Here is a 22,016-nt window from a genome sequence, read left to right on the forward strand (position 1 = left end):
TCGCCATCCTGGCGATGTTTTGAAATCCTTTTTTCATCTTCATATCGCATTTCTTGAAGGACAAGGTGACCCAGATCCCTGTCGATGTTCCTTCTTCTACAACCATATCTGGACAAAGTTCACCTTCTCTTTCTAATTTTATTTAAAATAATTAAAGCAAATAGGGTAGAGCACTACTTCGTCGTAATCGCCAATTTCCGTTCTCTCGATCAGAAAAGATCAATAATATCAATGATTTCACCATGCACAAATCAATAATAGGTTTGTTCTGATGTGTAAGTTCATTAGCTACAACATAAATCCAGTTAAAGCGCATTATATGAATATTTACGCTCATTGTTCTCAAAACAAAAGAAACGCTCCTAGCGAATACTCTTTTTCTACGTTTATCCGTAGGACGAAGAAAATCTAATGGCGGTTCAATGCGTTAGGACGGAATTGAAACTCGTATAACGAATTTAGAATCAAGAAGCAGTGTTAGATTTTAAACAATATCTCAAAAATGTGTGACTCTTCATCAAATCCAACGGTACGTATGGAAAGGTGAATGAATTTAGAAGTCATCATTGACAGAAATATTCCATTTTTTGTTTAAACTCGTTCAGAAAAGAGAGGTAAAGCGCGGGTTGTGCTTAGTAGGACGGAAATTAGATCAAAAACCCTACGCCTGTCGAAGCTAGAGCAATTTTCCGGTAATTCATGATGGAATTATTTACTTTTGAGTCCTGATACAGTTTTGTTTTGAAATCAAAATCTTTCGACATGAACACCAGCAAACAGGGGTGTTCAACAAAGTGTTTCGAATGAAAAGAAATCAGATAGTCTAAACGGACCTTAAACCTCTTCCTAAACACAGGGCTGGTAGTGGGTATGTGATATAATAGTAGTGCCTTTAGTGATTTTAAAACAATAAAAAAAAAATTCACGATTCTTTAAAATAAAACAATTGAAAAAACAACAGCACGATCCAAAACTACCCTCTAAAGGCCGTTCGCAATGCTGTTGTATTTTATATGAACTGTTTCAATTTGAAACTAGAACAGAACGCACCCATATTTGCAACTGCTCGACTCTTCTGTTTTATTTATTTATTGAAACGCGAATGGAACTTTGTTTCAAATTTCTAAAGATGTATTTGTGGAGCTTATAATCTGACAGATGGCAGACGTCCAGGGGGAAACGAGGTGAGGACACGAAATCTCATTCTGTTCATGTTCGGAGCCAACAAATTGATCGAGCAAATAAATTTGCTTTACATCATTGACATCTCTCAAGAAACCAGATGACTCATATTTGTTTCAAAGATCTTCAAGTGATTAGAGATCTACAACAACGTCTCTGGATATTTTTGCAATACTTCTGGTTCATCAATTATACTGAAGATCCTCTACGGTCCAATACGTCAAATCGCGTCTCTCAAGTATTCTCTTACGATACATGACTCAGAAATGATTCCAAAGACCTTCAAGTGACCAGATCAGATCTCCAACAAATTCTTTGGAATTTTTTTCAATACTTCTGGATGATCAACTATTATTCTGAAGATCTTTAACTGTCCAATATTCAAATAACGTCGTTCAGAGATTCTCTCGTGATACCAGGCGTCTCAGAAATTATTGCAAAGACCTTCAGGTGCTCATAGGTCTCCAAACACATCTATGGATGTTTTTTTCAAGGGTTTCTGGGTCAGTGACGACCCTGCATGTTTCGACAGCAGAATCGTCCGGAACCAGTTCTCGTTGTTCAAATTCGTTACCTAAAACACTGTATTACATTGTTGTAATCATCTTGTTCCAGGAAACATTCTTGAATCAGAATCACCTTCTCCGTTCGTGCTAAAATCACCGAAGCAAACTAAATTTGCACACGCACACATATGTAGAGATGAATACCCAACACTTTTTAAAATAGTGCGTTGCGCTGATCGTGTTGCAATTTCATTTTAACGGTTTAATATTTTAGAACTGTCGAGTAGTTTAGTTTGTAACAATTTTGAAACTCAGCTAATATCGCGGATGGTGAATATAACGAAACTTTGAAGCACAGAGAAACATGTTCAAAATTTTGGACGTCTACAAAATTTGACAATTTTAAAGATAAGGATATAGTAACTTATCAAACATAGACAACTCATGGACCTACTCAATTTTTGTACATCGCAGTCTCAAAAAAATCTTATTATTCTGGAACGGGAAAAATTTTCCAAGATGGAAAGATCGCGGATATAGAAAAACTTTAGATTCAGGGATACATTTTGGACCAAAAATATGGTGGGACTTCAAGATCTCTAAGACAAACAAGTTAAGGAAATTGTGCAGCCTGGAATAATATTCGATATTTTGAACATAAACAACAGTTCACAGTACTTAAAAAATTTAAATGCTTCTGAAACATTGAAAACATTTTATGATCTTGGACATTACACTTTTTTTCCAGAAGTCAAGAAAAAAGTACAATAAAGAACTCAAGGCTTTCCAGAAGTACTGTCCTAAAGATCTCTAGACTTCAACAAATTTCTAAAGTCTTTCCTGAATTTCGCAGAATATTTGAAAAGTTCCCGCAATTTTCCTGGAGTTCTTTGATCTATGCAAAAGTTTCTAAATTTTCAAGTTTTCGAAACTTAAGGTCATGAAGCATCCCTGAACTTCTTTGGACTTATCAGAAGTTTACAAGGCAATGTTCTCTTAATTATCAAGAAGTTCTCAAAAGTTCTCTTAAGTTCTAGCAATTTCCTTTATATTGATGAAATTTCCCTCATAACCCCACAATATTCCTGGAATGTTTGAAATTGCTAGAAGCTTTGCATATCACGAGATGCTAACCACACGACAGATAATCGTCTTCCTCGTAGGGATATGCAAAAAAATACACGGATTCCCTCGTTTGTTCACCTTGCATTACAACTCAAAGTGCTGCTTAATAATATGGTCAAATGTTTGACTGCTTGCTTGGTTTGGCAGTTGGCACAGTGACTTACTATTTTTCACGTCTTCCTTTATACCGTGTTCGTAAGTCCATGAGCTTTTCGTCATTTGCTAGCTTGCGCAATTGCCAGTCAAACGCGGCCCAGTTTGACGAACGCGCCTTGCTGTGCGAGATTTGTGCAGTCATCGAATCCGTGAAGATGATGGGCAAAAACAATCCAATATATACTGCTGGAGTGCCCAAACAAAAAAGTAGCACGTGCAAGCCTTACCGATACTGACGCGGACGTCGCGACGTGCGATGATGCGCGATCGAAACAGGTTTTGTTGCCAAGTGGGGGGATAGCAAATATCTCCAGCTCAGGTGTGGATGCTTATCATTGGTACACCTTGGTGTCGACTTAAAGATGAAAAGAAATCAAATGTGATGATTTTCGAAACGGTCGATTTATGAGTAGCACTGAAACCGGTCTTAGAAATGGTCGACGGTGTTACTTAATAGTAGATGTAGATTTTTGTTTTTAAATTATTCAAATCGCTATGTTTATCGGCCCGGTATCGGTTTCGGTCGAAGGTGACATAAATTCTCGTTTTGATGGAATGTGTTTATTAGGGTGTGTCAACTTTACAACCCCCTGTTCCCTACTGGTCTTTCAATGCGTATTGAGGTCCCCAACAACTGTGCACAATTTGAACGAATTTGGTTATAATCTGAATCTAATCCTATTCAGATACTTAGCAAAAGTCAAAATATTGCTAAAATTTCACCAAATCTCGGACTTAGATTGAGAATACTATACAAAACAACTTTGTCGAACAGCGGCACCGGTGGTGTAGTGGTAAGTGTGACTGCCTTTCACTTCAAAGTGCCTGGGTTTAATCCCAGTCGGTGTCGTCGGGATTTTCTGAGCAATAAAATCTCTGATCATGCCTTCCTTCGGTAGGAAAGTAAACCCGATATGGGTCGATAGTATAGGAAAACAAATCAAGGGACAAAAAAAAAACTTTGTCGAAGACTGCAAATCGATTTGATCTTTTTACACAAATTTCCGAATCTTTCACTTTAGAACAAGTGTTCTACACGTACCTATAAGCTCATATATACGCCATATATGCGCGGAGAAATAGGTCTAAATTGATGTAATTGTGCTCAGATCAAATTTTTGGTCTACTAAGCACAAACCCGCCCTTTGCCTCTATTTCCGGATTTTTTTTTTCACAAAATGGAATGTACCTTAAGATTTGATAAAGAGTAACAAATTGTTGAGATATCGTTGAAAATCTAACAATAATTCTTGACTCCAAACTCTGCCTATGGGTTCTAAATTCGGCCTAACGCATTTAAACATCATTGAATTCACTTCGGCTTATCGGATGAAGATAACAATTGATTCGGTCGGAGCGCTTCTTTTGTTTTTGAGAATAATAAGTGCAAACATTTATATCACGCGTTCTTATTGACTTCGTTCGGTAGTATTGAACTAAAGCATCGTATCAAACGTATAATTGACTTGTTAATGCCGAAATTGGGTGGTCAAGCTGAAGAAGTTCTCTACCCTAATAACTTTTTTCTCTGAATTCTAATCGATTTGCTGCAGTCTTCGAAAAAGTTGTTCTGCATAGTATTCTCAATCTTTGGTGCAATTTGAACAATATTTTTGGCAAGAAAATTAATAGGTTCGCTTAGTTTCCTAAACATTTTTCCATAAAAAATTAAATCCAGATCATAACCAAATTTGTTCAAATTTGACACCGTTGTTGGAGAACTCAATACACATCGAAAAAGCAGTGGGAAATAGGGGGTTGTGATCCACCATACAAACTTGAATCACCCTAGTGTTTATCTTCCGTTAGTAGATTAGCTTTGTCTGCGGCGTGGGTACTCTTTGAAAAATCTTCACGTTCGATTTACGTGAAAACATAGGTGGTTTTCGTCCACCCTATGTTTTACAGAAATTTTACCGGAATTGCACGTAGACGAGCAACATTCAGTTTCGATTATCTACGTGATAAGTCAGGTAAATAAGACCTGATTTCCACGTACTGCTTACGTAAAATTGGGGTAAAAACTTCTGGTAACTTTTACGTTTTATTTAAAATGCTTTCACGTAATTCATACGAGAATTTTGAATGAGAATAATGGAACTTATCTAAAGAAGCAGTCAATATTATGAAATTTGATTGGGCAGATATACGTTCCACGTGTTTTAATTGATACTTATATCTGCTCATAAAATTGCATATTATTGACTGCTGCAAGAGGAAGAAATTTGTATGAGTCTGACAACATATTAACAAGTGTTAGCAGATGCTACCTTCTGAAATTATAAAAAATAGAAAAACACACATTAAGCTACATATAATCATAAATAAATTAATGTACAAGAGTCAAAGTACCGTCCAATATTTGCAGCAAGCTGACGTCATATTGATTGTTTTTTTCAATACCTGAAAATCACGTAAATCTCGTTTGGCGGAAATATCGAAGTCTCAAACACACTAAATCTGTTTACGTGAATATACGGTCGATTTCACCAACATGTTTAGTGAACATGACGTGTAATGTAGGATTTACGTGATATTGCATATAAATCGGACGTGAAGATTTTTTAGAGTGTAAGATCTTCGGTGTTTATGAAGAAATCTGATAAATATTATCGTAACCTTAACTATGGTTATAACCAATTTAGATATGTAAGATTCGCGTACAGTTTTGCTGGAAGGATATGTGTAACCTGTAATCAGGGTGTCCATCTAACCGGGAAATCGGAAAATGCGGACCGAAAATCGCACCGGGAATGATCATATATATTCATCCCACGCAACAATTTTGGTTATCAATATCAGAGGCCATAATTTGATCTTGGAGAATCCTTTGAACCTTAATAAAACTTGCAATATTACTTGGGATCAATAAATTTTATATCACATGCACCATTATATGCACATCTGTTTAAAACTATTATGTATTTTACTGTGCTATCCTCAAAATTACATAAACTTTATTCTTTTCTCTTACTCGCAATCCGTCATTTCTACCTCGATACTTTATAAAGTATATTTTTAGAATTTCTTTTTGTGTGACTATAATAAAAAAAAATGACAAAAATCTGAACTGCAAGCATTTTGGAAAACCCAATAAACCAAACCAATGATATGATAGGGCTTCACGAAGGTTTACCCGTTCTACCATTAAGTCGAACCATCACCTTGTTGAGTCTGCAGAAGATCAGGTATCCTGAATGATTTGGATAATCCAACGTTGTTATATTTAAACCTCGATTTAAACAAAATTAATAATTTTAAATGATGTTATGAGTCTCCGTGAAGTACAAAATGTACAAAGTACAATTCTGATTGGACATGGAACAAGATTTCGATTAACCTTTTAAATATCTAAATATCTTCAGGACAATTTGGGGAATGATAAATATTTTGGTAACAGATCCTTGTATTCCAAAAAAATGTTATTTGTCTTATAGCACTTCAAGACCTAAACCCCAGGAAGATTTGAAGAACTTTTAATACTGCGTTTCTCTTATTCAGATCTCTCGTATTGATGTATCCATTTTCCGACACATCAAACAGAAAGGTTAAGGCTCATTTTCGTGTAGTGATTCTATTGATTTGATACAAATTCATGATTCCATGATATTTTTTACATCACTAACATGTTAATGAAAATCTCATCTCATCTGTTTTTCTACAAATTAGACGTATCGTAGAGTAATTCTGCCCAAACAATTATGTGATTATCTCAGGGCTGGTAGCGAGTCACTTTTTAGTGACTTGGTCACTTTTTTCAAGCCAGTCACTAAAAAGTCTCCTTTTTTAAGGTCAAGTCACTAAAGTCACTTTTCCTTGAAATCAGTCACTATTTTAAACTTTTTTAGAGCGAATTTATTTCAAGATTGATCATTCTTTGCTTTGTGACGTTTAATCGTCTCTCTCTATCTACAGGGTGTTTATTTTTTTTAATTTCCTGAGTTTTCCAGGTTTTTCCCGAACTTAAACGGATAAATTCCAGGCGTATAATAAGAAAGCTATTTTTAAAATACGTTCAAAATATGCTTTTTCTGGAAGATCAAAAACAACAGTAATTAACCCAAACGTTTTTAAGACATGGAAATCAGTTTTAATGAAACAACTTTATAATCAAATCCATTGAATGTTGAAGTTTAGCACTAACGTAATTCCTCACTTCAATAAAGTTAAAAAACGTACTTAATTTGAGTAAGTCCAAGATCTAAAAATATTCTTATATGAGATAGAGATCTTCATTCGCAACAATTGTAGGAACTTTGAAGAAGTTCTGAGGAATGAACTGCGAGAACATAAGGGAAGCTAACACACTGAAATTATGGGGAACTTACTGGAATCTTTAAGATCCTCAAATCGGTTCTTTTAACATCCGAAGTTTTTCAGGAACTTTTATGAAGTTTCTAGAATTTCAGAACGAACTTGAAGTTTATAGAAACCTTGAGGTATTGTGCAAATTTTTAAGAAGTTCTAAGCACCTCAGAAAAGCTATTTAGATCTAGATATCGTTGGGGAATTTCAGATATTAAGAGCAGTTCCCTAGTTCCGACTTTTTGGAGCAGTTTAAATATCTATAATCGTAAATGTTCTGAGAATTTCAGTGAAGTACAGAGACCATCAAAGAATTTATGAAAGTCTAGCCTATTGAAGAAGTTTTAAATTAGTATCGATAATTTAATTGAAGTTTCATGAACTTCAGTGAAAATCATAAAACTATATTAATTATTTCGTTCTAATTCCATAAAAATTGCGGGAGCACAAAATTTCCAGAAATTTAGAAAATCTTCGAAAACTTCACAGATGGACAGTGGTCTTCAGAAACATTTCGAGAACTTCATAGAAATCTATGGAGCTTAAGTGAAGATCCGCGAACTTCCGGAATTTTCAGGAACATTAGCAAAATGCGGGAGCATTTGAAAGAAGTTTAGTAAGCTCCGAAAATTGAAGGAAATTCAGAGAGGTCAGTTCCATTAGTTTCAGAAAATTAGTGGGAAAATTAAAGCAGGTCCCAGATTTTCAGATAACTTCAGAGACGTTAAAAGTTTAATTGAGGTCTTCGTATAAGCTCAGAGGTTCACATTTTTCAGCGCAGTACAACAAGTTTCATGAGAACTGCAAAAACGTTAGAGCAGTTTTGAGAATTTCAGAAAAGAACAGAGAACCTCAGAGCAGTTCCGCTAACATTAGAGAAGTCACATAAAGTTTAAGGAAGTTTAGTGATCTTCAGCGAATCGTTTGAAAAATTAAGGAAACTTTAGGAAGTCATATAAAGTTCAGGGAAGTTTAAGAATTTGATGAGTAGTATTGTGAGCATCAGGCTAGTTTCTCAAACTACAAAAGAACTTCAAGGCAGATTCATTAACTTCAGGAAAAATTTGAGAAGTTCTCAGTATAGTCCATTCCATATTCAATGGAAATTTCGATGAAGATTTCCTCCGAATTCAATTTTCTTCTAGTTTTCCTCGGAATTACCTTGAAATTCTCCACAATAAGACGTCATCCTTTGGAAAGATTATCAGAATATTCATTGAATTAATTTCAGATTTCCTTTTGAATCTCACTCCTTCCCTTGGAACTCTACCTATATTGAAAGTGTCCTAAGAATTCATTGGTATGGCTCCTCACAAATCCCTTTGATTTCTTCTCAAAATTTGTTTGACGAACTTATTTTCCGAATTCCTTTGAAGTTTGTGGGAGATAACAAATTTTAATTGCAATCCTTTTTTTTTTATTTTTTCAAAAAAATTCAAGGACTTATGCTCCGAATTTGTTTCCTCCCACAAACTTTATGAAATTATACTCAGAATGCTCTTGGAATTTTGCTTTGATGTACACAGGAGTTGTGTTCCTCAGAAATTACTAAGAGTTTTCAATAGAATTTACTTTTAATTCAGTTTAGGGTAACTTTTTAGTCACTATTTTTATAACTATAAGTCACTTATTTGTTCAATATGGTCACTAAAATCACTATTTTTGACAGCAGTGATGGTTACCATCTCTGTTGTATCCAAACGGTTGTTTTTGAACGCCTTTTTTGTTTAAGGCAGGGGTGATGTTTGAGTTTTGTTTGTTATTAAATAACCGTGAATTGAAAAATTGTATTTGAATGGACACCCTGACTGTAATGAATCACCCCAAGGCGATGCTTTAAATCAAAATTATACTAGAGTGACAGGTTAGATCCTATGGCAGAAGCAGCCTGCTTCCAATTCAAGCTGAACAATACATTAGGTCCTGAGTAACATTGGCAGATTCTAATATAACTCTAATTTCAAAATGTGTTCAAAGATTGTTTCGTACTCGAAAAAAATGCACCATTTTTATCCGTGTGTAACTTTTCTATCCGTTTGTAAAAATTGATGAAAATCTGGGTATAACTAGTTTGGAGTGAATTGTTTACATGTGCAAAATTTCATAACAATCGGTTCAGTGGTTATTAAGATGTCATCAAAACAAGAAGAAAATTGCCGGAGAATTTTGCTCGCCGTCATGGAAAATCCGACTGCAACCATGAGATGGATCGGAAGACAACTCGGAATCACCCATACAACTGTGTCTCGTGTGGTAAAATCGTTTAGGGAGTCCCAGACGACCAAGCGGCGGGCTGGAAGTGGAAGAAAATCGAAGACAGCTGAGTGTTCGAAGACAGGCCCGGAAGGTGTTGGATTATTTCAAGCGTAATCCGAACCTTTCGATTCGCGACGCGGCTCTGAAGGCAAAGTTTTCCGCCTGAACGAACCGCAAACCATGAAACGAGCTGAACTTCGTGTATTCAAGATCCGAAAGGCACCGAACCGGCGTGATCAACAAAGCACGGCGGCCAAATTCCGCGCAAGGAAGCTGTATCGAGAGTGGTTAACGAAAACGATGTGTGTGGTTATGGATGACGAAACCTACATCAAGGCAGACGCAAAGCAGATACCGGGGCTGGAGTTCTACGTTGCCAAATCACGGTTTGATGTTCCGGAAGACATAAGGAAGAAGAAAGTGGACAAATTCGCCCAAAAAATACTTGCTCTGGCAGGCCATATTCCAATGCGGTAAACTGAGTAAACCGTACATCACAATGGGTACCATCAACAGCGAAATTTACCGCACCGAGTGCCTCCAGAAGCGTCTGTTGCCCTTCCTGCGGTCCCACGGAGGCGAGACATTATTTTGGCCGGACCTGGCATCATGCCATTACGCGCGATCGACGTTGGATTGGTACAGAGACAATAACGTTGTTTTTGTACCAAAAACCACCAACCCCCCAAATTTACCAGAGATTCGTCCGGTGGAAAGATTTTGGGCCATAATGAAGGCCAAAGTTCGAAAATCGTCCAAGGTGTTTAAGAACGAGCTGGAGTTGAAGAAAGAATGGATGAAAGTGACCAAAAAGGTCGGCTCCACCATTGCACAAAATGTAATGAGGGGTCTTAAGGGAAAGGTGCGTGCTTTCAGCGATGGAAAGGAAATTGAATAAAGTAATTATGCCGAAACATAATCCATATGTATTAGTTTATTCTCTGAAAGTTTCAAGAAAATCCGACTTAAAATAAGTTTTTGGCAAACACTTTTGTCTGGTCCATTTTTTTTTTCGAGTACAGGCCTTAGTACATACGATTAGCTAAAATTGATTACCTATTCCATGAACAGGTTGTACACGCGGACGAGACGCCTCTGAATGATACTCTATGCCCAACAAGTCGAGACATGTTCTAACCCGGTATGAGAACAACTTTCTGTACAGTAACTTGAGAATTTTCAAGAAAAGCCCAGAAGACTTAGGCTTAGACAGGTTCAGCGGGCTTCACACGACCGATGAGAATATCTCAGATTTTTTTTCGCCTCTAATTTTGATCGTGTGATCTCAATTTGCAACTAAATTTAATGCAGCTTATTTTAAAAAAATAACGAAAAATCAGGTGGTATTGAAAATACTGTACCTATCCAATGGGTCAAAATTGCGTAGAAACAGAATTGAGTGTATACTCATAGACTGAGTAAAATATTTATCGATTTTCCTGATATTCGAGCCGATTTTTGATAAAAATCGAGGCAATTTGGCTCATCCTGTAGCGCTCCCGAGGCAGCTACGGTTCTGCTGCTTGTTCCCGGTAGGTTTTATTAACGGATGGCATAAGTGCCACCTCCAGGGCTGGTAGCGCGTCACTTTTGAGTGACTAGGTCACTTTTTTCAAGCCAGTCACTAAAAAGTATCTTTTTTTAAGGCCAAGTCACTAAAGTTACTTTTTCTTGTAATCAGTCACCATTTTCAACTTTTTTAGCGTGAATTTATTTCAAGATTGATAATTCTTTGCTTTGTGGTGTTTAATAGTCTTTCTCTATTTACAGGGTGTCCACTAATTTTTCTAAATAAAATTACCAGAGTTTTTCTGGTTTTTCCAGTAATTTAAAGGATAAATTCCAGGTTTATAATAAAAACAGCTATTTTTAAAATGCGTTAAAAATATGCATTTTTTTTGTGGATATAAAAAACAGCAATTTTGTCAAACGTTTTTAAGGTTCTATTTACTTTGATGCATTTTTTTTTAAATAAAAAGCAGTTTTTTTCGACGCATTATTTTAGATTGCAAAAAGCTCGCGTCATTTTGTGTAAAATATCAAAAGGAATCGAATAGTGCGAGCTTTTTGCAATCTGAAATAATGCGTTGGAAAAAACTGCTTTTGAAATTTTCCAAAAAGCATCAAAGTAAATTGAACCTTAAGACAATCATTTTTAAAGAAACAGCTTTACAATCAAATACATTGAATGTTGAAGTTTAACCCTTACTTAATTTATCACTTAATAAAGTTGAAAAAAACTTACTTAATTTGAGGAAGTCCAAATTCTAAAATAATTCAATATCTTGAAGTTTCGTATTCCATGTACAAGTTCAAGATATTGAAAATTTTCAAAGTGCCAGAATCAAAGAAAAAAAATTAATGATTTATTTCAAGTTTGTAATTGTAGGAACTTTGCAGAAGTTCTGAGTAATGAAAATAAATGAAGCTCCATAAACAAACTGCGGGAACATAAGGGAAGTTAATACGCTGAAAATATGGGGAACTTACTGGAAGCTTTAATAACCTCAAGCAGCATCTGTAAATTTTCGGGAACTTTTAAAAAGTTCCTAGAATTTCAATGAACTTCACAGGTGTCAAGCGAACTTGAGAAATATAAGGGGCATTGTGCAATTTTTTTAAGAAGTTCTAAGTACCTCAGAAAAACTAGATCTGGAGATTTTTGGGGAATTTCAGATCTTAAGAGCAGTTTCCGTAGCTGTAGTCCAGACTTTTGAAGCAGTTTAAAGATCTATAATCGGTAAATTTAGAAAAATTCAGATAGTTCCACGATGTGCTAAAAAAAAAGAGAATTTCAGGGAAGTATAAAGTCTTTCAGAGAATTTATGAAAACTTCTGAAATATTTCAGAAACTTCACAGAAGTCCAGAGAAATTCAGGGAAATTTGAAGGTGTTTACGGGAATTCCATTTATTTCCGAGCAGCGGAAGCAAGATCTTCAATAGAATTGAGAGCTTTAGAGAAGCTTCGAGAACATCAAGACATATTAGAGAATCAAAGGGCAGTTCAAATAATTTCAAGGAAATTGTAGAAACCTTAAAGAAGTAGCGAGAAACTTAGGAATTTCCGAAACTTCAGCAAAGCTCCGAGAGAACTTCTGGAACGTGATAAAAATTGTATGAACATCCGGAAAACGTGAGATTATTTTAAGCGTGTTATTTCATGGAGAGTTCAAGAACTTAAAAATCGCAAAATTGATTAAAGAAAATCAACGAAGTTCCATTAATTAAAAAAAATTCGAGAACTTTTAGCAAGCAGTGATACCTTTAAGAAATTCCAGAGTATTTCTAATAAATTTAGATACATTTAGATAGTTTCATCATATTCAGCGAAGTTCCGAGTACTTCAAGGACGATCAGATTGCTCCAGAATAATCCCATTAACTTAAGAAAATTTGCAGAGACTTACAAAGAGTTCCGTGGAATGATGGGGGTATTCCATGAATTCTACGATTGATCTGAAAACATCAGAAGCGTCAGGGAATTATGAATAGATATCAGTAAATTTGCCGGATTATTAAACAAATTTAGATAACTTCAGGTAACCATAGATAAGTTCAGGGAAAATTAGTGAGCGTTTATAATGGTTATAATACTTAAGGGAAATTGTCGAAACTTCAAGGCAGATCATTTTATTTCAGTAACGTTGCGGATTCTTAAAAAATGCTGAAAATTCAGGGCAGTCTAGAGAGTGTCGATAATTTAAGCTTCATGAACTTCAAAAAAATCTTGAAAGCTTCAGTGAAAATCATAGAATTATATTAATTATTTCGTTCTAATTCCATGAACATTGCGGTTGCACAAAAGTTCAATTTAGAAAAACTTCGAAAAGTTCACAGAAGGACAGTGGTTTTCAGAAACATTTCGAGAACTTCATAGAAATCTATGGAGCTTAAGGAGAGATCCACAAACTTCAGAATTTTTTATGAACATTAGCAAAATGCGGCAGTATTCGAAAGAAGTTTAGTAAGCTTCAAAACTTGGGGAGGCCAGGTTCATTAGTTTCAGAAAATTAGTGGGAAATTTAAACCAGTTCCCAGAATTTCAGATAACTTAAGAGACGTTAAAAAGTTAATTGAGGTCTTCGCATACGTTCAGAAGTTCACTGAAGCTTAAACATTTTTAGGGCGCTTCAATTAAATTCAGCGCAGTACAACAAGGTTCATCAGAACTTTAGAGAAGTTTTGAGAATTTTAGAAAAGAACAAGGACCTCAGAACAGTTCCGTTAGGATTAGAGAAGTCACATCAATTTTAAAGAAGTTTAGAGAACTTCAGCGAATTGTTAAACATTTAGAGGAGATCCATGATCGTTAGAAACATTGAGGAAACTTTGGGAAGTCCTATTAAATTCAGGGAAGTTTAAGAATTTGATGAGAAGTATTGTGAACATCCGGATAGTTTCTCAAACTACAAAAGAACTTCAAGGCAGTTTCATAAAGTTATCCTCGGAATTAACTTGAAATTCTCCACGAAAAGAAACCCTTTGGAAAAAATTCTCCAAATGTTCATTGAATTCATTTCAGATTTCCTTTTGAATCCTTGGAATTCTACTCATATTGTAAGTCCCCTAAGAATTCATTGGAATTTCTCCTCACAAATACCTTAGATTTCTTCTCATAATCGAATTCCTTTGAAGATATTCTGGAGTTATTCTCAGATTTAATTGCAATCCTCCTTTTAGTATTTTCAAAAAGATTCCAAATACTTATACTTCAGATTTGTTTTCGCCCACAAACACAAAATTATCCTCAGAAGGCCCTTGGAAGTTTGCTTGAAGAGTTTTCATTAAACTTTGCTTTTAATTCAATTCAGGTTTTCTTTCATCTAAAGGAGGATCTATAAAGTTCAAAGTGTGAATCATAATGGTCACTTATTTCTTCAACATGGTCACTAAAATCACTATGTTTGACAGCAGTGATCGCTACCAGCCCTGGCCACCTCCGAAGAGGACCACCCGTCGTGTTTCACGATACCCGGCTAGATACTGGCCAGTTCTGAATTTAGATACCATTGCGAGCGACTCAAGAAAAAAGCGAAATTTCAAAAATCTACCTAACGAGTCCATAAAACTTCCAGTTCCGAAATCCGCTCATCAGTTGAAGGAATCCCGCTGACCCATTAGTCCTGAACTGATCCAAAGAAGAACACTCAACCGATTCAACGAACCGACGAATTGACATAAGAAACGAAACGTGAAACAACCTTCAGAGAGTCTGAAGGTTGTTTCACGTTTCGTTCCTCATGTCAATTCTCTATCAAAATTTCCTACCACTGAACCCGATTAATTTTGGGGACGCGATACTCGATTACTATATTTATTCAGTATATTGATTGCTGGCACTTTTCGCCGGTTCTGCGTTCAACAACAAAAAAACGACGTACATAGGGGAAATGGATGTAATGTCGGTCTAAATGCCCCTAATATGGGCCCATGCATTAATTCAGCAATCGACTAAATTTTAAATAGCGACCAAAAATAACCATTAGTACCGTCCCAATGGTTCATCTAGATAAAATTGATAAATAGAAGATTTTTAGCGGTGGGCCCAATCTTAGATCCATAGGCAAACATTAGAATCATTTTCCCTATATAGTGGAAACGGCGGTTCGGGAATATTGCATACTAAATTAGACAATTTTCCCCATGCCTAGGTATGTTTAGATAGTTAGTACTAGTAATAAATCAATGCTGTTGACCACGCTCTGGATATATTCTCGCCTTCAACGTATATAAAATGAAAGTTTTCTCCAACATTGCCCTAAATATTTAAGTTTTTTATCCTAACCTGCAGCTCAATAGAAAGAGTCCAAAGGTGACGCCGTTGGTGACTAAACTCCCAAAACTTTCCACCGCTCAACTAGGGCAGATTAGTTTATTATGTACGAATTTAGCAAGCTTCATCATCTAATTTAAAACGTATCGTACGTTTCCTTCTATTTTGCAGCACATAAACGTAACTCGCGTCATCAGAGAAGTAGCAGAGAATGTCCGCAAAAGCAATACGCGAAGCCACCGGCAAGGATATCATCAACAGACACCTCGTTGGAGAACACGGTGCTGCCAAGTGCCGATTTGCATCCGTCGATGAGAGCACACAATGGACCCAGCTCGTTGCCGATCACCCCTGGTTGGAAACCACTGTAAGTGAAATGTCTAAGTTCTTAAGAAAAAAAAAAAGTCGTCATCGTTGTTACTGTTATCAGTCAGGTACCCGTGCCCATTGATTTATTGCACTGATTCGTCCGATTACCCGGATAGGAACAAGCCAAGCCGGTCGGTCGGTCGGTCTGTTTCCCATCATCAGATGGTCAGGTCATAAATAATGATGTTAGCGAAGCACATCAATTTGGCTAACGTATGAAACTGTGTCATTTGGACAACAGGTATCAATCATATGAGGTCGGTGCGGTTTATTTGAGGGGGATTTTTCAAATGATCGATATTGACATGCTTTGGCTTTATCGGAGATTGCATAAATTGCCAATGGCTCAGATCGGTGTTAGTGTGCACCAAACGCGTGCGAATGTCTTCGGTTCGCTTTCACTTGGCCTTGTCCCGTCTGCCGTCATTGTATGCGGTCGACCAATCGGCTCGTGTTGAACTATCAAATTACCTCATTGTCGGTATTAGTTTTACCGTTGGGTAGGTTTCAATTGGTTTAGATTTGCATAATTGAAACGATCTGTCTCAAAACAATTCTTACACCCGAGATTGTTGTACACCGCGATTTGCCGGTATCTACTATGGTCTAATAGTCTAATAATAGTTTATTGTGTTATTTGACATTCTCTTCCGCTCCACGGTGGTACACGACGCTAGTGACACACAGAAATGAACAGTTATGGCGCATTTTTGTATTGCTTTATCGGTAGACTGCAATTTGAATGAGTGCGCGCAGCAGGTGCCACCGCGGTTATCGGAAGTTTATTTGTTGTTTCTTATCTTGTGCGAATGATTTTTGGTTTTTGATTGCGAATATAAGCATTCCAGCACACCTAATAGATAAATGTAAGATTCTCGTACAATTTTGTATGAAAGATATACAGAATTGAACTTCGACTCCGTAAAGGTACAGCAATTGAGCCTTGACAAATAAACTACTTTATAATATAAAAATCTGTAGTTAATCATCGCTTATGCAGATTCTGTAAGGTAGCTTCTGGAGGTTCTTCATTTTTTTTTATAAAATTGATTCTAGCTGATTAGAGCAATATTGGGCAAGTCGAGAAACAACTCATTTTGACAAATAAATTGATAAAAATGTGAATAACTCACTATTATCACAGACAAACAGATATAACACATTTAATATTTTTCAATATAAAACATCGTCGCTAAAACACTACCACCATCTGTTGAGTATACTGTGATGGGTAGTACACTGAACAGATGATGGTAGTGTGTAAACGTCAAACGCAAGGGTTATTGACTATGCGTGCCACAGGTGGCGCAGCCCAGTGGCAGGCGCGTAGGAAACATGGTATACCATGACAGCGGGCCCAGCACAGCAAAATAAATGATTTGAGCCCGGGATACGCTGCCTACTGTCAAACGCTGCCGTTAGTATAGGCCTTGTCACTGGCCTGGGTGGCGGTGCTACAAACTAAAAACATTTAAATTTACCGTTAAATGCCTATTCGATGAACAAATTGCCAGTGTTATGTCTGTTTGTCTGTTATATTATTTTCTCATATCCACTGCGAAGTGAGTCACAGGGTGGCCAGCAAACCGAGAATATCGAAAAATAACCGGGCATTTGAAAAGAAGCCGGGAGACCTGGACAATGTAGCGTCGAGAAAAACCAATATACCGTAACATATTCCAACGAAAATTGAAAGGTGAATTATAGCTTGACCTTAATCAAGCAAACATATACTTTTTGAGCCAGAAATTCCTTATTCAACTCTTAATCACCTTAAATCTTTGAAGTTCTTTTCAAAATTTTAATTGGGCTTACCCAACAATATGGGTAGTTTAGGAACGGGGACAACTTGTAGGAAATCGAATATTATGACATTACACCAAATTCGATTTCCACAAATTCCATTTCCCATTCCATTACCCCAAATGTATTATTTTCCCAAATTTCTAAAATATCTATTAAAAAAGGTAATGTTTTCATCTTTTAAGTATGTGCTGCCTACCATATTTAAAGCAGATACAAAATCTTTAAACAAATTGTATTCGATAACAATTTTACTGAGAAGCCGTTAAACTCAAACAAATGCGGTTCAAATAAAAGAAATTTTGCTCAAATCGTCAGTAATTATCCTGTATCATGTCAGGAAAGAGACGAAAAATAAAACTACTACATGTATACATGTATTATTCAAGAAGTAAACAACCAATCAAACAGGTGTGAAGCAAGAATTATCTGCTACTAAAAGAAGGAAAAACTATGTGATATGTTGTTCATGGTGCCAAGAATTTAAGACATCAGCGAGAACTTCAATGAAGTACAAAAATGTGCAAATGAAATTAAGAGAATTTTCAGGAACTTCTCGGATCTTCTGGAAAGTTTTCATAATTTCTAGGAAGTTCTTGAAATTTCATGGAAGTTCTGAAAATGTACAAGATCTTCCCAGAAAATCCGATAACTTCTCAGAAGTTCACAGAACTTTTAGCAATTCCGAGATCTTTTCACAAATTCCGAGAACTTTCGAGAAGATCCAAACACTAACCACAAATTTTCAAAAATTCCTATTGTACGAATATACGTTGTGCCCGCGGACCTCGAATACAACGTATATTTCGTCTAATTTAACATACCATTTTCAATGAAAAATTAGACCAGTTCATGTTTCCCCCGGATACAACATATCAGGCGTAACATTTGATAACGGCACAAAAGCAAACTTTCTAAGGCCCTTTACACGCGAACCAAAGTACACCCACGCAAACCAATACCACTTTCGGAAAGGTGAGACTTGCCCCTATCCAATGATGTTGTTGGTTTGCGTGAGCGTATTTCGGTTTGCGTGTAAAGGGCCTTAAAAAGTTTGTTTACAAAAGCTTTTGTGCCGTTATCAAATGTTACGCCTGATATATTCATTATAAGTCAGGTAAGTCAGAAGATCTTTTCAGAAGATTAGTTTTTACATTTAAAATCATTTCAGAAGATCCGAGAACCGTCCAGAATTTCCGTTCTAAAACTCTCCACAAATTTCGAGAATTTCACAGAAAATCCAAGAATTTCCCAAAAATCTGAGATATTCCGTAAGTACCAGAAATGTCTAAACATTCAAATTCAAATTCTCGAAACTTGGGAGAATGTCCTGGTACTTCTGGGAAGTTCTATGATCTTCAAGAATGTCTTAAGGCTCTTTAAAAAGGTCATGACAATTCCCGGAAAACCTTCTAGTTTCGCTATTTCACCACTCGAATCTTGTGGGAAGTTCTTGGAAACTCTGGTAAGATCAAAGAAAATGCGGAAAGTTCTCGGTATATTTGGGAAGTTCTCGGAATTTCCTAGTATCTTACATCCTGGGTAATTCCCGAAAGTTCGCGCATTTTCCGGGAAGATTTCGAAATTTCTGGGACGTTCTTTGAGTTATTGTAAAGTTCTATGCACTTCTGATAATTTCTGTGAAATTCGTTGATCTTCTGGGAAGTTCTCGGATTTTCTGGAGAAGATTCAAGAATCTTCTGAACAGTTCTTGGAAAGAAGTTCTATAAAGTTAACTGGAATTGTGAGTAGTTCTCGGATGTTATTCAAAGTGCCGGAAATTTTTGGGAAATTCCCGCATCTTCTGGGAATGTTTTCGGAATTTCTGCGAAGTTCTCGAATATTCTGGTAAGTTAACGGATCTTCTGGAAAGCTCTTGGAGTTGTTGGGAAGTTTTTGGAATTTGTTGTAAATGCAGTTTTTTTTTGGGAATTTCTCAGATCTTCTGATAAATTCTCAAAACTCATGGGAAGCTCTCAAAAATTCTGGAAATCTCTCAGAATTTCTGGGAACTACTCTGATCTTCTAGGAAGTTTTTAGAATTGAGATCTTCTGGGAAATCCTCGGATTTTTTGGAAAGTTTTTGGAATTTCTGGGAGGTTTTCGGATCTGCTAAGAAGTTCGAGGATCTTCTGGGGCACTCTAGGATGATCTAGATATAGTAGTATTCGAAATTTGTGAGAAGTACACGGAACTTATGAAAAGTTGTTGGATATTATGTGAAGTTCTGGAAATTTATCGTGCAGTTCCCAGAACTTGTGAGTAGCTTCCGGAACTTCTGGAAAGTTCTCTAATATTTTTGGAATTGACCACTTTGTCAAGCAGTTTTGGCGTGACTTTCTACCAGCGATTTCACAAAACTGGACCAACTATTTTCTATTTTTTTTTTATGAAACGCACAAATTTTGGCTACATTCCTCGTGGTTCTAGAAGAAGAAACTCAAAATAATGTTTTATTTCAAAGTTCAAGTGGTAGTAAACGTCATTTGAACTGCTCGAATGAAGTGGTTAATTGTTGAGATCTTCTCGTATTTTCTAGGAAGTTTCAGGATTTTTAGAAAAGTGAGCTCTCGGTAATTCTAGGATTTTTTTTTTAGGGAATGTTCGAAATCTCCATTCTGCGAGTCTGAACACTTCTGGAATGGTCCGAGAATTCTTTAACTATTCCTAGATTCTCAGGGAAGTTCAGGGAACTCCTTGGCTATTCTTAGATTTTCATTGAAGTTTCGAGAATTCCTTTTCATGCCTAGAACTTTGGGAAAGTGTCGAATCATTAGAAAAGTTCCGTGAGCTTCAGGGAAGTTCCGTATATTTGAGAAATGTTATGGAAACTTGAAGTTAGCTACGGGAGACTTCAGGAACTCTTAAAGTGTTCAAATACTACCAAAATGTTTAAAGAATTTAAAAAGTGTTTTCTAGAGAGCTTTGAATACTCCTGCAAAATTAGGGAAGTTTCGAGAAGTCAGTTCTTAGAAGGAACTTGTATTTGGTAACATGCCAACCTGCAGTTTCGAAATGTTGTTGAAGTTCTTGAAAGTCGCCCAAAGGCTCGCCTTAAGCTCCCTGCAATTGAAGTATTCTAATTTTCAATGAAGTTTTCGGTATTTCTTTGAAATTCATGCAAGTTTCCTAAAGTTCTTGGAACTTCTCTGAAAATTTCAGAACGACCCAGGCGGGACTTCACTGAAGTTATCGGAGCTTCTCTGAATTTCCGTCGAATTTTCTAGACATTTCGTATTTGACAGTTTAGAACCAGAAGTCGCCATATTGGATTTCAAAATGGAATCATACAACGATTTCTGACCTCTACACGTCATCCTAGACTCAAAGCGCTGAATTAGAGCCGGATTTCAAAATGGAGTTAAACATTAATTTCTGGACTCATCCGCTTGGATTTTGGAAAACCGAAAGTTGTCATCTTGGATTCTAAAATGGCATCAAAAATCGATTTCCGATTTCTACACATCATCCCTATTCCGAAATTACCCATATTGTTGGGTATTTGACAGTTTTCCATGAACCGGTAGTCGCCATCTTGGAATGTAGAAACCCTGAACCGTGAGTAATGTTATCATTAGGTAGATAATTGATAATCTGACAACTTTGTAGAACATTCCAAAGCTCTATCTATCGATCCTCAAATAAGTTTTGAATTGCGTCTTTCACTTATCGACGGAACTTTAGTTGCGTCGTTAGTTTAACGAAGTCACTAGTAACACCCAGCGGTGAAAACCGACAACTATTGTGTGGTCATAAGATAGATAATTGGTGAACTCCCATCTTTGCAGAACATTTCTAGACCAACAATTGAAATAGGCGGAACAGGTCTTCCTTCACATTCGATTGCCGTCAATGGATGGCAATCGATGTCCGCCGGTGATTGGCACTAGATTGCGGAACAGAGACCGACGTTAAATAAAGGAAACAAGAAAAATATGAAGAAAATTTCTCGAGACCAAAACACACCCACGCAATCCAGGGTATTTTTATTCTAGAGAAATTTGCGTATAAAGCCATTCTCGATGAACATTTCAAATGGTCCTATCTGCTTTGATCGATTCTCTTAATCGACTTTCTCTTTTCATAACCACTGCTATGCAAACAGATTTCGCGTTAATTCTACCACATAGTTTGATAAAGGAGGTTCTTATCTAGCGTCCAAAACGTCAAATACAACAAGGAAAGGTTTTGCAGCTGAGTTATTGACGAAAGAGAAAGTCGATGAAGAGAATCGATCAAAGCAGATAGGACCATTTGAAATGTTCATCGAGCATTGTTTACGTTTGGTTGTTCCGCCTATTTCAATTGTTGCTCTAGATTTCAAAGCAGATCTTCGATCGATGCATCGTCGACTTTTTAAATCAACTGTGTGTGAGTGATGACCACGTTCTGCGTCCATTGTTGCAATGAAAGTGCTCTGCTCCCCATTGACGATACTGCCATACAAATAAATCCACTGGAGGCGGGGATCCCGTTCTGATGGAGGGGCCTATTGGATAGCGGAAGCTGAAGCTTCTATTGTGTTATATCTTTTGACTATA

At 36.5% G+C, this 22,016-nt stretch overlaps 1 protein-coding gene across 3 annotated transcripts in view; it reads left to right on the forward strand.

Annotated features, from left to right (window-relative positions):
- Positions 1–22,016, forward strand: part of ATPCL (ATP-citrate synthase) — an 81,995-nt gene that overhangs the window by 37,938 nt on the left and 22,041 nt on the right. For all 3 annotated transcript variants that reach the window (XM_065234205.1, XM_065234207.1, XM_065234206.1), the window contains one exon: positions 15,475–15,670. In XM_065234205.1, the coding sequence (XP_065090277.1) occupies positions 15,515–15,670 (156 nt within the window). In that variant the 5' untranslated portion in view covers positions 15,475–15,514. The remainder of the gene's footprint in view (positions 1–15,474; positions 15,671–22,016) is intronic.

This window comes from Ochlerotatus camptorhynchus, unplaced genomic scaffold, assembly GCF_037179485.1.
Source record: "Ochlerotatus camptorhynchus isolate MF236.1 unplaced genomic scaffold, CSIRO-AGI_Acam_v1.1 ptg000432l, whole genome shotgun sequence".
Lineage (NCBI taxonomy): Eukaryota > Metazoa > Arthropoda > Insecta > Diptera > Culicidae > Ochlerotatus > Ochlerotatus camptorhynchus.